Source organism: Gopherus evgoodei, chromosome 5, assembly GCF_007399415.2.
Source record: "Gopherus evgoodei ecotype Sinaloan lineage chromosome 5, rGopEvg1_v1.p, whole genome shotgun sequence".
Lineage (NCBI taxonomy): Eukaryota > Metazoa > Chordata > Testudines > Testudinidae > Gopherus > Gopherus evgoodei.
The window spans coordinates 51,952,272-51,969,539 of record NC_044326.1 but is presented as its reverse complement, the minus strand read 5'-3'; the positions used below and the strand labels follow the sequence as shown (position 1 = coordinate 51,969,539).

Genomic DNA, 17,268 nt, shown 5'->3' with positions numbered 1-17,268 from the left:
TATTACCATGCTCAGTGTATCCCCTTGCCTGGCTAAATATTTGTTCAGTCAGAGAAGATTAAAGATGCCACTCACCCAGTAGTTGTATCTGTAGCTGACATGTCTGTTCTGGAGTTCAGCCAAGGAGATAGGGAAGGGTTCCTTTGTGTCCAAGATTCCTCCTTCTCTAGTGGTACTCCAAACCAAATGGTGGTTTAAAGAGGACCCATTTCATTTATATCGATTGCTTTATACAACAGTGCTCAGCTATGTCCCTACTTCATTCATGGGCAGGAGAGATTCCCCTAATAAATGGATGCTGTCTTTATTCTAACTTGTACTCCCAAGGCCTGGAACTTGGGAATATCTTCCCAGAGAGCTGTGCAAGTGGGTTACTCTGATGGGCTGTGTAGCCCCAATGAGATGGTTAAAGACAGGTATGAGGGAGTGCGAGATGGAAAAAGCTCAATTCTTTACATTCTCTTAACTGCCAAACCACTCCACAACTTCCTACAGAGGAGCTTTTCCCTTTTAGCCATTTGGGGTGGGTTTTTCTCTCCATTGCATTGACAATCCCACATTACTGTCCACCTCTGCTCGTGTTCTGCCCAGAAGGCTACAGATAGTCTTTTCAGAACTGAGCTCCTCATGCATTTTTTTCCTATTAGGGATATTCAAAAATATTTTTCCTCCCTCCATCTCATGAGTCACCGCTTTCAAGGGGACGTCCTATCCCTAATGCCCAGCCCAGTTACTCAGCTGGGTGTTGAGTATCTTTTGGGAAAAAGGAGGGAGAAGGACTTCTCCTAGGCCAAAGGACAGTGGCTGGAGTAGCCTTCATAGTGTTAGAGGCCCCCTGTCTGAATGGTCAGGGGGAATGTCCGGGGGATCTGTGCTGTGATGGATCCTCCTCTGTGGACAGCTGCACACAGGGATCCCCTTTGGAAATGGGCTCACGAATCTCACCTCCCACACATCCAGAAGAACCATACCAGTTCGGCTGCAGGAGGTACCTCCACACCACAGAGAAGGGCAGGGATTTGTCCCTTTGCACAGATGCCTGAGTGAGCTTTTTTGATTTAGTTCTAAAACTTGCCTCTGTGCTGCTCTGATAGAAAAGCCTTCCATCCCAAGACTATTAGATTGACAGAATAACAGGTTTGTTTTGAGGGAGAGTGCAGCAGAGGCCTGCTCTATACCACTACAGCCACCTTTTCTGCATTTTTATTTCTTGGTGTTAAATTATTGCCTCTGAGAGTTGCTTTTTTTTTTTTCAGCAGTTGATTCCAAGAACTTTGTTTCCTGCCAGAGCATGAGGTCTGTTCTCATTTGAATAGTAATGGTGTGTTGTGTAAAACTATTTAATTTATTAATGATATTTTCTTACCTTGGAATATTGTTTGGTATAGTAGCTGCTGTTTATGGGTAGATGCGTAATCAGGGTCAATAACTTCAGTTTAATCAGTTCTTAATGGCACTTCAATTATCCTCATTCTGTGTGAAGAACCATGTCATTGGCACAATAAAATGGCTCTTGGCTTACATATATCCCAGAATATCTCTTAATGGGCCTGCCCCATATGTTTTATATCAACAGACAATGGGCATGAAGGATAACTGTCAGCCTTCTGTTTTTCCTGACCAGAGGCTCAGCTATTCAGATATCCAGATCCAAAATTAACTCTTCCACCATGCTAGTTGATGCATAACTGTCAGTGCAAGCCAAGGCATTGGTCCAGATCCTCATCTGAAGTTCATTGAAGTCAATGGAGCTGCGCTGATTCACATTGGTTGAGTATCTGATGATGAATACTGTATAGCCCAATGAAGAAGAAAAAAGAACAAATTATTAGAAATGCTTATACAGAGAGCTGGGTAAAATGTTTATAATTAAAATTCATTTCATGGAAAATCATCTGTTAGATGGATGTTCTGACAAAATTCAATGCAAACTTTCTTTTTTTTTAATTTTAAAGTGATTATGACACATTTCCATTTTACTTTTTCCAATTTTGATCTGGGTTGGTTGGTTGTGATTGGTCACAGAAGTGATATATTAGGTCTAGTTTCCTGGTTGTCTGAGCTCTGACCCTCCTGGGTTAGAAGAGTCATTTTGACTGATTTTTCTCAGAGGAAATTGCTGCATTTTTGTGACCTCTAAATTAGTAAAAACAAACCTGTCAACTGAGCCACTTCCTGCTGCAGTTGGGAACCTACTTTGCCTTCCCATTTAATGTGGTCCATAAAGTGTTGTTGAGGGGCATTGGCTCTTCCTGATGATCCCCAAAATACACCAAAGAGAAAGCACTCCAACCACTAAAGTCCCTAGGAGAAAATACCAGGACTGGCAATTGTAGGGACAAAGGTCCTCATGACCAGTAGGTTCAGATAAGTATCCAAACTCCAAGATTCCTCCTTCACTAGATTTATTTGATAGCTTGGCTATGTTGATGTAGTTTTACAATATGCTCGTACGTGTAGTCTGACTACAGTGAAGCTGATTCGCCCGGCATCTTTACCTGTGATTTGACTACATTAATGCTGGGATTTGCATGTTTATTTTATTCTCCTTGTAGTTACAGTATACTACTCTTAGGAGTATTGGGTACACTATAGAATCCTGGTGGCACATAGGCTGGCTTTTCTGCTGCCATGTTATATCAATAATGCCAGCAACCATAACCGTCATGCTTGCGGTGTCAGTCTTGTTTCTCATACTTTTATCTGCCCAAACTTGTGGTGTAAAGCTATACGACTTGTCCATGGTATTTGCAGGACCTGGGCCTGGTATGTATGCTTGCGCTACTTCTGGAGGTGGAGCCAAAGTGCACATGTCCCTGGCCACTTCTGTCACCATCTCACCAAGTATGCATCTCTGCATGTGCCTCTGAGAGGAGACTTTCTGTGCATTACCTTGTCTTCTCCTGTCTTCTCTCTACCAATCTAAATTACTAAAGATGGTTGCCATGGTAATTTCTAATGATTTTTAGACTGGGGCAAAATTTCAAAATCAAGATGTTTCGAAGTGAATTTCTATAGGTGATTTGCAAAACATTTTGAGATCCTTGACAATTCATATTAAAAATGAGATTTTGAGGACTTGTAAACCTTGTGAAACAAACTAGTAAAAAGTGTGTGCTATTTTGGGAAAGGAAAAAAAAAACTCCCATTTTAACTAGGCATAGGTTGTAGAAGCGTGACAGAATGTGTATTGCTTTTTGTTATAGTTCATTTTTATTCTTCTTCTGTAACACAGAGTTGAGTTGTGTTTAGCCACATGGAGCTAGCCTCTTCAAAAGAGAGAGCCTTGGGTGGTTTTATTATCAAATGGAAATATGTTGGCAGAAACCCACATTCTTAACAAGCCAAATATTTTGTACCCAAAGTATTGTCCTCCTCCAAAACACTTGTGCATAGCGTAATAAAATTACAGATTCCAAACCCTTTTCATGGCAACTTTAATTTAATTTAGAGCTTGCATGCCTAATGATTGGTATTTTTTAATATGCATTTCTGGAATTTGTGGTTTGAATTTCAGTTTTCTGAAAAATAATACATTTTATATATGAACCATGTGTTTGGATAGAGGCTTATTTTGACTAATGGAAATGATTTGTCAAATATTTTCTCCCTTTCTATACCCATGAAAGGTTACGTTAGGTAACCTTATAATAAGTTTCCAGATTTATATGTTATATTGTTTACAATGAGTTTCTTAGTCACTTGATAAAGTTCCTATGGAGGACATTCTGAGGTGAACATCTAAAGTTTAAATTCTTCAAATCTAACTCTTTGATCAGCACCTTCGTTCTGTGTGGCAACTAAAATAACCCTAGGAAGTGGGAAGCAGCCATGTAAAGTTTGTTCACAGTTAGCCTTTGGGCCGACATCTTAAAGCAAATAGTTCTTGCACTGCATAGGAGTACCCTACCTAGCACAAGCGCTTTGGCCAACATTCATGTTTACCATCTTTGTGAACAGTTTGTTCTTCAGGCTTGTGGCAGTTGCCCATGCAACTCCCATGTAAACTCCCTGTAATACTCCAGCACCTAAGCTATTTTATCATCCTATCTGGCCTACTTTTTACTGGACTATTTTAGACCTTACTTGAACTCCTCACCGTATTTGTAATAAGAATGCATTTGGTATTTTAATTAAGCTAACAATACATCTTATGCAGCCATTGTACAGCGTTGGGAAATTAGGGAAAGCCCGTGTACTGGTTAAAAAGGAGTTATATTGACCTAATGGTGGTTTGTGGATTTCACTGGAAGGGAGCTGCATGCAGTTCTTGAATGGGGGGTATGCGTGGCTATGTGATAACCTTACTTGTCCCTGCTGCCAGCAGAATGAAGATGAATGAGGGAAGGCTAGGAGAGCAAACAATATACATCCACACAGTGTTCAGGCACTGGCTGTATGTCAATTATCTGCCCTATTTCAAACTCCTGAAGAGTCCCCAGAGCTCTGCACCTGTGAGCAGCACTTGATCGAGACCTCTGCTTTATCAAAGGCAGTTTGCTTGGAGAGCTTGGAAACTTCCTGCTGGTTTCAAAGGGAAAAACCACAGAGGGAACCTTCTCTTCTGAAGACTGCCAGTCAGCTCCAGAAGGGAGATCATGAACTGGACTGCTGGCCAAAAAACTGCCCAAGGACTAAATATAGGACAGGCACAATAAAGAACAGAGGAGGAGCTGTACTCCGGGGAGCTGGAACCACCAGGATCAAAGAGAGATGCTGTGGGTGGTAAAAGGAAATTGAACCATGCTCCACCCAAACATAGATTGCTACTTTCATTTTATAGAATGAATGCTGGCAAAAAGAATAAAGAAAAGAACAAATTAAGCTGTTCTCAGTCCTCGGAGCCAAATGTTTTGAGCCTCATGCGTAGGGACATGGTGTTATAACAAGAGGGATTGTGATGGTTCCACTGGCATCATGTCCAAAGGATCTACTGAGTCTGACCCAGGACGATATCAATGGAACCGTTCTATCAAAACATAACTCTAGAAAACAGCAAAATAAGCAAGTTAATTGAGCTTGTTAAATGAAAATGACAATATTTGCATTGTTTTATTTATTTTTTTAAATGAAAACAGTATTTTGTTTGGTCTTAAACATCTCATACAGAGGTTGCAATCCAAACATTGCAGCATTGTTCTACTGCAGGAGAGCACCAACATGAAACTGTCAGGAGACTGGTTTTAAATTAAAGTAGACCTGACTAATCTGTTTACATTGGATGTATTGCAAAGAGTAATTGGTCTACAAAGCACATTAGATGTTTGTAATTCAGATTTCACAAAACAGTAAAAGCTGTGTTATCCGGCACTTTATATTGGTTATTGGAAAAGGTTCAAAAAAGGGCAATAGAAATTATTAGAGGTATGGAATGGCTTCTGTAGGAGGAGAGATTACTAAAACTGGGACTTTTCAGCTTGGAAAAGAGACGATGGGGGGGAATATGATAGAGGTCTATAAAATCATGACTGGTGTGGAGAAAGTAAATAAGGAAGTGTTACTTACTCCTTCTCATAACACAAGAACTAGGGGTCACCAAATGAAATTAGCAAAGAATCCTGTGGCATCTTATAGGCTAACAGACGTTTTGGAGCATGAGCTTTCATGCTCTGACCCACGAAAGCTCATGCTCCAAAACGTCTGTAAGTCTATAAGGTGCCACAGGATTCTTTGCTGCTTTCAGAGATCCAGACTAACACGGCTACCCCTCTGATACTTGCCACCAAATGAAAGTAATAGGCAGCAGGCTTAAAACAAACAAGGAAGTAAGTATTTCTTCACACAATGCACAGTCAGCCTGTGGAACTCTTTTCCAGAGGATGTTGTGAAGGCCAAGACTATAACAGAATTCAAAAAAGAACTAGATAAATTCATGGAAGATAGGTTCATCAATGGCTATTAGCAAGGATGGGCAGGGATGGTGTCCCTAGCCTCTGTTTGTGAGAAGCTAGGAATAAGAGACAGGAAATGAATCCCTACATGATTACCTGTTCATTTGCACCTGGCATTGGCCACTGTCGGAAGACCAGATACTGGATCTTTGATCTGACACTGTATGGCCGTTCTTATGTTTGCCAACCAGAAAGCTCTATAAAACGGCATTTCTGATACCTCTGATTTCTGATCCAGGCAGTGCTCACCTCAGGCAGCTCCCTGCAAGTGGTGACATGTCCCTGATGCTCCTAGGTGAAGGAAAGGCCACCAGGGCTCTGTACATTGCCCCTGCCCCACCCCAAGCACTGGCTCTGCAGCTCCCATTGGCCTAGAACTGCAGCCAATGGGAGCTGTGGGGGTAGCGCCTGCAGGCAGAGGCAGCGCGCAGAGGCGCCTGGCTGTGCCTCTGCCTAGGAGCAGCAGGGACATGTTGCCACTTGCAGGGAGCTGCCCGAGGTGAGCATCTCCCAGATCTGGCACCCCAAAACCCCTCCCATGTTCCAACCCCTTGCCCCACATCCCCTCCGGCACCCAAACTCCCTCCCAGAGCCCATGCCCCCTCCAGCGCCCCAAGTCCCAGCCCTGAGCCCCCTCCCTCACCCAAACTCCCTCCCTCCATTGATAAGTATAACTCTTTAGTTAACTGAAATTTTTGACTAACCAGCACCCCCATTTCCCCAATATGCTGAATAACAAAGCTTTTCCTGTATATGGTATTATATGTAAACCCATTTGATTAATTGAAAATCATTGACCTGATTCTCAGGTCTGCTGAGTACACACAACTCCCTTTGACCTCAGTGGGACCTGTGAATATGCCACACCTGAGTATCGTTCCAGTGATTTTTAACCTGCCAGCATCTCTTTAATTTTCTATCCAACTTCCATAGAAACTAGCATTTTAAAAAATCATTTCTGAGTTTCCTCTTAATCCTTCAATACTCTGTCTTGACCAGTCATAAATAGCCATTACATTGTTATTGATCATCTGCCCCATTCGGCTTTGTAGTCAAGAGTACTCGAGTTTCAGAATAAACTGAAGCAATGTGAATAATGCTTTCCATTGTTTTATAGGTGAGTCGTCCTCACCCTAGTGATCATCCTCTCCTGATCTTCTATATGGTTGGTGGAGTGACAGTCTCTGAAGTCAGAATGGTGAGGGACCTAATATCAGCACACAAACCCGGTATCCAGGTATGAAACCTTAAGTACTGTGATTTCTATCTGAGCCAGGAAAATTAAGAGTAACAAAGAAAATGCTTTTTATAGTGTTGAACACTGCCCTGGTATCAAACACGTACCATGTCATATAAATAAACATCTGCAGGCAAGCAGCTTTCAGATGCAAGTTATTTAAAGTTTGTTGTGTGCAGTAGATTCAGTGAGGCCCAGATCGTTCCATAGGACCTCAGAATTTGCACATGCAGTTTTCTGTGAATGAGCATTTGCTTGGGAATCTGCATACATAAATTGAACTGCAAGCAGTGATGCCACTAAGAGGAACAGTAATGACTGTCCAAAATGTTCTGTTCTCCTCAGCCAGAAAGAAAATGGCTGGGATTAGGGGCCTCCGAGGTGGAAAGGGGAGGCTTACGTGTCAATGTCACAGGGTGATGCTGGCCCTTTAAAAGGGAAAAGACCAGTGCACCTATGACTGCTCAACTGCCTCCTAACTGGGCTTAAAAGAGGGCACTTGGGCCCTATGAGAGAGAGACCTGATGAGGCAGAGCTGTCTGAGAGAGGCAGAGAAGAGCAGATGAGAGCTGCCTGAGGAGGAAAGGAGAGTTCCTTGCGGTGGCGGCGTCAGCAGCCACGAGCTGTTACAGAAAGCCATGAGGTAGAGCAAATGGTTGTTGGTGAACACTGGCCAAAGCTGGGGAACCCCTGATGAGTTAGAGGAGAGCTTGTGCAGAAGCCCCTAGGAAGAAGAGAAGGTTAGGGGAAAGTAAGCCCAAAAGGAGAGTGTTGATCCTGGAGTGTGGATCCCAGGAGCAGAGGCAGGACTAGGATGCCCAGACAGCAAGTATGAAAAATTGGGATAGTGTGTGGGGGGTAATAGGCGCCTATATGAGAATAAGCCCCAAATATCAGGACTGTCCCTATAAAATTGGGACATCTGGTCACCTTAGGCAGAACTCACAGGCAGAGTCTGGCTGAATGGAACACTGTGGGAAGTCCTCTTACAGTGAGCCTGGGAGGCTGCAGGAAGCTGATCCCAGAACAAGCGGTTGGTCCTGGAGGGACATGCCCTGAGCAGAGGTAGGACTGTCGGGCAGGGACGCCTGGCTGAATGGAACACTGAGCAGAATTCTGTCGTGGGAGACCTGGCTTTGGACTACAGAAGAAAACCCATGGTAGAGAAACGGATCTAGGAACTATTGGGTAGAAGGCCTGGAGAATGGGGAGCCCTGTAACAGGCTAAACGGACTGGGGCAGAGTGGTTAATGACTCTCTGGGGGGTGACCCAGGGATTGAAGAGCTGCTGTATTGTAACCTTGTTTTACTTTGAGGTTTTGAGAACTGTCTTTATGACGATGGGACTATGGCACTTTATATGAATAAAGGGGTTTGAGTTTGTTGCTGAGAGAGACAATGTGCCTTAATCTGGGTGCATTCTAATGGAAAACTAAGACACACTTGTCATGCCATGACCTGCCACAGGAGGGTGCCCCAAGCAGCTCCACCTTCTCACAGTCAGGTTTGAGTTACTGTGACTCCCTACACCAACAGGGTTGAATTCTTGCAGGCCTGACTTAGCCTTTCATCCTTCTGTACTGGATAAATTATTTATTTTCTGTTACTGATTGAGAGTCAGGATGAGGCCTTAAAAATCAAGATCCTAGCTGCTTTGTATGGACCTCAGATCCCTGGACATTTTCTGTAAGAGTTTGCTCCAGCCTCCTAGGTTAAAATGTGTCCCCTCTCCTCCCCCCCCCCCCCACCTGCAGTTCAGTGTGCTATGCTCAAGTTGACAACCTGGCTCCCATCCTATCCCGCAAAGAGGTCCATCTCAAAGAGTTTACAGCTGAATAAACAAGACAGACAAAGTCTATAAACAACCACACAGGCAACCTGTCAAATAGTATTTGCATTCCCTCCAGGTTTGTCTCACCAAACCAACCTCCTCCCCTGCCCCATCCCCTCTCTTCTGTCCAGATGCCCCTGGCACTAAGGTGCCATTCATTGACCCTGCCTACCCTCCAAAATAACTTTGGGCTCAGTCAGTTAAGGGGAAGGGACTATCTGAAGGTTTGCTGCTCCTGGGCACACTGCCTGGGGGGGGCAGGTAGCTCCATGTGGTGGGGTTTCTTGGGGAGGGGACAAAAAGTCCATCTGACTGGTCCCTGCCCCATTCATTCTCTTGCAGCAGCTCCTGGCTGCATTCACTGTCATTCCAGTGGAGTGGGGAGGGCAGGGGTTACATCTGGCAGGGTCTAAGGCCTTGGCTACACTGGCGCTTTACAGCGCTGCAACTTTCTCACTCAGGGGTGTGAAAAAAACACCCCCCTGAGCACTGCAAGATACAGCGTTGTAAAGCGCCAGTGTAAACAGTGCTCCAGCGCTGGGAGCGCGGCTCCCAGCGCTGCAAGCTAATCCCCATGAGGAGCTGGAGTACCTGCGGCGCTGGGAGAGCTCTCTCCCAGCACTGGAGCTGCGACCACACTCGCACTTCAAACCGCTGCCGCGGCAGCGCTCCTGCGGCAGTGCTTTGAAGTTCCGAGTGTAACCAAGCCCTAAGATATTGATAATTGTTAATTTGAAGGAAGGTGTATGGGAGCAGCTGGATTTCTCCTGGGTGGAGCAGGCACAGAAGGTGATCCTTATAGCTGCAAGAGATTGCAAAGAAACACTTCATAACCAGTGCCTGTGTCATTAAACATGTCTTGTTCCAAAGGCTGAATGTAAACTCTCGTTTTAATTCCTGCAAATACAGCTCTTGCTAAAGTCTGTAGCAAAATGGAGCCAACCAAGGCAGAGCAGCCTCTGATTGATAGCATGTTTTCCACACCTTAACCGCATCTTTGAGTTGAGAACTCAATATCTTTATAAGATTAAATGCCCTTTCCAAGAGCACTTTTTCATCTGATAACATGTTTCTCCCCAATTAGCTTCTCACTTATCTCCTTAACACGGTGAGTCAAATTCCTTGCAATTCAGAACAGGGACTGAATTGTGAGGTACTGATGGACAAGTTAATCCAGACTCTAAATGTTTTAATATAGCTTGAAAGATAAGCACAGAGTTAATGAGGGAGATGGTGTAAAACTATGCAAGAATTCTTTTGGCTAACTTTCTAAAAGGGATTGAGGTTTGACAGTGGTGACATGGAATCTGGTGCTGCTTTGCTTTGGTTGACCCTGGTGGCAGGTCACCCTTTGAGGCAGATTCCCAAAGAATTTAGAGTTGACGCATCTTTTACTACCCCTTGCCTTTGTATAAAATTGTTACATTAGGGACTAAAGGGCTTTAGGGGAGAGTCCTGAGGGGGGATAAAAGGAAGAAAAGAAATGGTTGTTCGAGTCTCACATATAAAAGTGTCTGAGTTAGCTGGATTTACCTGAATTTCTAGAGTTCAGCTGTGAATATGCGCCACCTGTTTGGGATTATTCTCTTTTCAAAGAGTCAGGCATTCATCTACCACAAGCCAGTGTTTAACAGAGCTGTTTTTTTGATGTTCAGGCGATCAGTTTCAGACATCAGGGCAAGATGAAACATTGGCCTCCCTGTTCCGTTGCACTTAAACAAAACACTGACATTTGCACCAATTATTGGCACTTCTTTTAAACTAGAGTTGCACTGTGGATGTGAAAGTAAAGAGATTTATAAAACAACAACAGACAACCCTGTCAGCAGATTGGTTTCCCCACCAATTGCTCCAGCAGTTGTTTGGAGTTTAGGCAAATGAGAATTAAGTCTGGAGATTGGAAACATATGTTTTTATCACATAAGCAAATATATATTTTAGTGTAGATAGGGAACATTTGGTTCATCTCTTCTCATTGTGAGACACAAAGGAGAACAGTGTGTTTCAGGCATCATTTGTTTTCAGATGAAGCTGAATAGCTCTGCCTACTGCTTCCTCGCAGATACCACCTCATAGGTGTAATGAATTGGTACTTCAGAGGCATCTAACTTGCGAAGAGGCAGAAACAGCTGAACTAACAAGAGAGGAGAATGACTTAAAAAAAAAAAGAAAGAAACTAAAGAGGTGGAAAGAGGAAAAAGTGGATTTTTTAATCCCTTCCCTGTGTCACATCACTACCCACAAATGTTTGAACATGTACCAACATTGGTTCATGTTCACGTGCACACAGACTCCAGAGATCTGGTCTACAGCAGAGCATGCTGACATGTGACAATCCATGTGTCCTGCACCTTGTTTACTATATTCCCACTGTATGACGATGCAACAATGACACAGAGGAAAACAGAAATATAAAGACATGCCCAGTTTATACAGATTCAGTTCCAATGATTTACTTCTGCTGGCCCAGATTATTTCTGTGAGGTCTCAAACATGCCTTACATTAAATGCTATAAAACTGCATAGTTATTTATGAAGTGCAATTATCACCCCTGGCAACCATGATTATGTTTGTGTTCTTTAGCGGATCTGAAATATTGGGTGAAATCCTGGCCCCACTGAAGTCAAAGGAAGTTTTGCCCAGGGGATTACACCCAGTGTTGTACTGCATTGTCATTAGTATTGCTGCTTGCATCATATTGCCTGAGCCGTGTAGTCTGAAACTTCACAGCATGTGCATTCAACCTCTTGTGCCTCCTTGCGAGCCAGATATCTGGTGATATCCAAGATTACCAGTTACCGTCTCATGGGATGTTTGCATTGTGGGATGATTAATTTCCCAATTTAGTTTCTGTTTCACAATTCCTTCATTTTTCACACAAACCTTCTCCTCACCTTCTCTTTGTCTACCCTGGTGCTACTCATTGCAGTGTAGTGGATCGTGGAATGACCCTCTGGCCACTTTATGGTGGCTGTCATGGCAAAATGTAGCCCTCAATTGAAGTGTCACAGACAAGGGCACAAATGTTAAGATGGGTGAGGATCTACAAAGGAAATTTATCCTCCTAAAGAGACTTGCTTGGACATTTATTTTATGGGCAATTGTACAAAAGATTGGATCATCTGCTTTCCATAGAAACAGAGGGCTATATGCTCTCCTTCATCCACATCTGAAACCACTATTGATATCCATATGCATGGCTGGGAGACGGCAAGATTGTGTCTTAACATCAGAATAAGTTACAGTCATCACTCTCATTTGTTTGTGTGGACTCATTTTATCAGTTGCACATCTACCCTGGTAGTTTAGTGATAATACTATGAAGATGAAATTGCTTTTATCTGTGAGTGGTGGTGGTTTGGCCTGTAGATTCATAGACAAAAAACATTAGTAATATGTCACCTCATATTTCTTAGAATTAAGCTGAGTACATAGGAAGAGGAGTGCACAGACTGTACTGTACTCTGATTCCTCCACAACATAAATAGGAAAGTGCAGCCTTTGACACCAGCAAATTACAGAGGTGGTCTTAAGCAATGGGAAATAGAAGAGATAATCCGTGTCATTTTGCTGTAGTTTGTATGGGAAAGCACACGAGGTTGTTAGCACAAAAGAAAGTGTAGTAATTTAACTCCAGATTCTTTTCATTATTTAAAGAGAGGATGAAAGAAAAGAAAAGAATGTGGCGCAGGGGAGGCTTAAGTGTAGTACTACTGAGATCTGGGGTATTTGGAATTTAATACCTTTTTTTTAAATCACCTGCAGTGTTTGAATATCCAGATAACAATATATTCATGCGTGTTGATTTTTACCTCAGATGAAAAGTGTGCACAATTTGATCAATTATTAAAAGAAAATAGGTACATGCACACTCAATGTTGTTGGCATTTAAATTACAGTTGCCATAATTTATGCCTCCTCACTTTTTTGGATTTTTCTAAATTAGATACCCTTAATCTTACATTGAAAAAGCAAGTTCATTTTTAAGTCTGGTACAACCCTCCTCCAGTTTGTCCTGTACTTAATATGTGGGCCTGATCTTACAAACACTGCTGTGAGTAGTGCTTGTTATATTCAGTAGTCCCATTGGCTCTAATGGTAGTAATGCCCGACACTCCATTAGATCTGCAGGATTGAGAATTTAGTAGCTAATAAAATCTAGTTAGGGATCTAGGGGAGAAAAAACATATATAAATATATATTGTGTACAAAAATCCATCTATGATGGTCTGCTGCTTACAGGATAAAAACAACAATTCCGCTCTGTGAAAAATATTCGTTTTTGAAGTATTCCAATGCTGGATGTTGGCACTGATCTATGTAAAGAATTAAATATTCATTGAGCCAGAGAGAGAGAGAGGCTGACTCTAAAGCTTGATGGTTTGGGTGTTTGAGATTTGGGAGGACTCAGGTTGAAGTCCCTGCTCTGAATCAGGCAGAAAACAGGCTTCAGACTGGGTTGCCCACACCTCTGTCTCTGACTAGAAATTCCCTCCTTGACCTGAGAAACCTTCCCAATCAATATTGTGTCAGAACCAAGACATTTCTGCAGAACACTTTTGGTTTTGACAAAACTGTATTTTTCAGTGGAAAAAAGATTTTATCAAAACTGTTTTGACCAGCTCTAGTAATGGGTGATGCTGCCTTTCACTAGGGACATATTTTTTCCTTATGAAAAGAGTAACAAAGATAATCCAAACTGTGTCCCGTGCTTCAGCCGTGATCCTGCTGGCTGGAACACCAGGCTCCTAGTCTCAAGTGGCAAGTTTCTGATAGTTGACTGTATTTCATTGACTAGCCACAGCAGGCAGACAATGCTTTCTGTAATTTTCACCTCAGCGTAAACAAAGAAGAAACAGCTGCAATTTTGAGTCACTTGTTGACAAAATTCAGTGCTGTGGCAAGGGAAACTGCTGGTTGATCAACTCATTTTTCACAAGTAAACGCAACGAGAGTCACAACAAATCACTGTGCTACTCTGGTAGTGGAATTGTGCGTGGTGAATGAGTCACCCTACAAATGCATTAGGAGTGAGATAGTGATCACTTTTCTCCCACTGGTGGGTTCTGCTATAATTATTAGCTGAGCAGGTGGTAGCATTGGACAAGCTGTATTGCCACCTCACAGTGAGCGTAAGACATCAATGATCCTTCTGCTGTACTGTAAATGATCAGTACACGTTTAGAGATCTTGTTCTGATTGCAGACAAGATTAGTCTCCTGAACTGCATTTTTTTATTTCTGTCTTCAGGTAATTGTGCTCTCCTCAACGCTTCTGACACCACTTAACATTCCTGAGTTGTTGTTTGCAACAGACCATCTACAACCAGACATAGGCATCTGAAGAGTGCAGATCTGTGGAGAAGATAAGTGATTTGCCTTCACTGGAAATACCACCCTCTTGCCTGTTATTCTTTCCAATATTCTTCCAAAAATGAATTTGTCTAAAAGCTAATTGTGGTTGTAATTGAAAACTGAGTTAAGTGATTTGATCGCTGACTGCAAGGGGACTTGAATGGATTTTGGGAGCACTTAAAAATCATTCATTTGTTCAGTGACATCAGGCTAACACTCAGCTCCTCCCTGCTGAATGATATTGCTAACATGGGCCCTCCCCACCGCATTGCCCAGAGAATGATGGCTGCCTGTAGTAATTCCCCAGAAAGGGGGTAATTCTGGAACAGCTGCAAAGGGCTAGATTCTGCCACTTTACCTTCATGGAGTAGTTCTTTCCACTGTAAGTAGTCCCAAAATGGGATTCCTTGTAGTGTAAAGTGGGAGTAAAGGTAGCAGAACCTAGCCATGGCCTGTTTTGTTCCCCTGCAAAACACATGTGACTTAGTTAGTGTTTAAGTCCTTCTGCGCAGTCTGTGACCCAAGCCCCAGGGAGAAGCTATGAAGCACAGCAGTGAACTGAGTTGTCAGTAGTAGAATAGTTACAAGTCCACCGATGGTAGAAGTGGAGGGAAGCATGGATGGAGAATTCCACCATAATCAAACTGGTGAGCCATGTACTGGCTTTCTCACAGGTCCCTGGTTTTCTCTCTTGTTTGCCTTAGTCATAATCTCATGAGAAAAGTTACTTTCTTTGACATTCTCCTCTGCATGATTTTGCACAGGAAAACATGTGGGCCGAGATGATTAGATGTTTCACTTTATTAATCCGAGAGGAATGCACATCAAATAAATAACATATTCCCATGTGCAAAAACATTAGGGTTCCAAAAGTAGAACGCTCATTTAAAGTTGTATTTCTGAATAACAAGGGTGAGAAGAGCTTTTGATTTTAATTTATGATTAGGCAACAGCCTTTAACAAGGCAAGCTCTCTGAGTTATGTAACTTTTCTTTTTTTAATTTTGCTTTAATTTTTGGAGGAAAAAAACGTAAGTGGTTGAGGATTCCAGCTGTTTACTGCACTGAGGTTAATAAAAATGCAGCATAAAATAATGGTGCCACAAAGATGTAGCGTATTGTCTCAGTTTGTTCATCCCAGGGATGCTAAGGCTACATTCTGTGCTGGGAGATCATTTACAGTTACATTTTAGGGGCACATTTTTAGGCCGTCATTCTATATACAGTGAAGTTCCCCTATTTTAGCATTCTTATTATGCCCAGAGACTAGGTTAAATAGAAACTAGTTCTGTAAGCTTTGCTCACTAGCTAGTTTAAGTTCTGTTAAATGTAACCTTTTTTCTGAAAACTCTTCATTTTGTTTTAATGGTGCACTTTGGTGGCCAGAAGGGAACAAAAGCTTGATTATAAAGGTTAGACTGAAACATGGACAAAGTTGCCTTTATGAAAACAGATTTAGTTGATGAATATAGAACGTTACGTTCCACTGTACTTGATGGGAAAATAACATATCAAACCACATGTAATGCTAAAAGCTTATGAAGTCTTTTTGACTGAGCAAGTTAGAGAAATGACAGCAAACAGCCAGTCTCTGTGGTTTCATTTCTTCTTCTTCATCTGCAGTGTTTACATCAGGGGTTGGCAACCTTTCAGAAGTGTTGTGCCAAGTCTTCATTTATTCACTCTGATTTAAGTATCTGATTTAAGGTTTCACATGCCAGTAATACATTTTAATGTTTTTAGAAGGTCTCTTTCTATAAGTTTATAATATATAACTAAACTATTGTTGTATGTAAAGTAAATAAGGTTTTTAAAATGTTTAAGAAGCTTCATTTAAAATTAAAATGCAGAGCCTCCCTGGACCGGTGGCCAGGACCCAGACAGTGTGAGTGCCACTGAAAATCAGCTCGCTCGCCGCCTTTGGCACGCATGCCATACATTGCCTACCCTTAGTTTACATTATCAGAATGTAGATGTTTTGAAAATTACTTAACAATGAAGAAAAGATTACAGAATCTGCTCATCTTCCTGGCTTTTTCATACACACCAACCCCTCATTTATTAGATACAGTCTGTTGCTCTTCCCCCACCCCACCCTACCCCATACATACACAGGCAGCATAACCAGAAAGGGGCACCTGGTCATGTGTTAATTCTGCTGTGTGGCTGTCAATTCCTCCACATCATATGCCCTTCCCCCGTCTTTCAGCCGCTGCAAGGGATTCTGTGCAGGAGCTCCTGGCACAGGGAAGTGGTCACCAGTCCTAAGAAGCTGTTGCAGCTGTGACAGTTTCTGTCCCCTTCCTCTCCCCACCCCCTTACCTGAACACTCTCAGAGCCCTGACTTGGTAATCTGAGGACATGCTGCATGAGTTATTGGGCAGGGTAAACCAGTGAGGGTTGGGGACTAAATAGACTTTGGTGTTGGAGGTTCCCACAGCTCTTGTGATTCCACAGATCCCTGTATAGGGGGATGCCTAATCTTCTATGCCCACCTTGGAGGAACCTTCATAGCCAGTTTGCCATGGTGGAATGCAACAGCAGGCTAGAGCACTGTACTTCAGCAGCAGTGAGAGCAGTCAAGCAGTCAGGGGCTGAAAGGAGACAAAGATGATTGGCTACTGTTCAAGGACAACAAGGCAGACCTTGGGCCTTTCAGGATTTGTTTTGGAAAGGAGGGTGGGGGCTGTGTCTCCTAGTTTGGGGGAGGAGGTGGGGCAGGGTGAGTGTGGTTTTTGGTTGTATCAGCAGCAGAAGTTTTGAGGGAGGGTGAGATAGAGACCTAAGGCAGGGAACTGGCCCCTAAGTGGGGGGTCAGCATGGGCATTGCATGCTGTGAACTGGCAGGAGGATGCTTGCTGTCCCAAAGCGAGGTAATGGCTAGCACCCAAATTTTCTGTAGAGGCCAAGCAGATATCCAGGTGTCTGTTGCTTATCCCTTGGTGGACTCCTTCT

General features: G+C 42.9%; 1 protein-coding gene across 1 annotated transcript in view; it reads left to right on the top strand.

Moving 5' to 3' along the window:
- The window catches only part of SCFD2 (sec1 family domain containing 2), a 323,281-nt gene extending 307,873 nt beyond the window's left edge, over nucleotides 1-15,408 (top strand). Inside the window, exons 8-9 of the mRNA XM_030563081.1 lie at nucleotides 7,009-7,128; nucleotides 14,211-15,408. Coding sequence (XP_030418941.1) covers nucleotides 7,009-7,128; nucleotides 14,211-14,303 — 213 coding nt within the window. The 3' untranslated portion in view covers nucleotides 14,304-15,408. The remainder of the gene's footprint in view (nucleotides 1-7,008; nucleotides 7,129-14,210) is intronic.
- The last annotated feature ends 1,860 nt before the right edge of the window (nucleotides 15,409-17,268 follow it).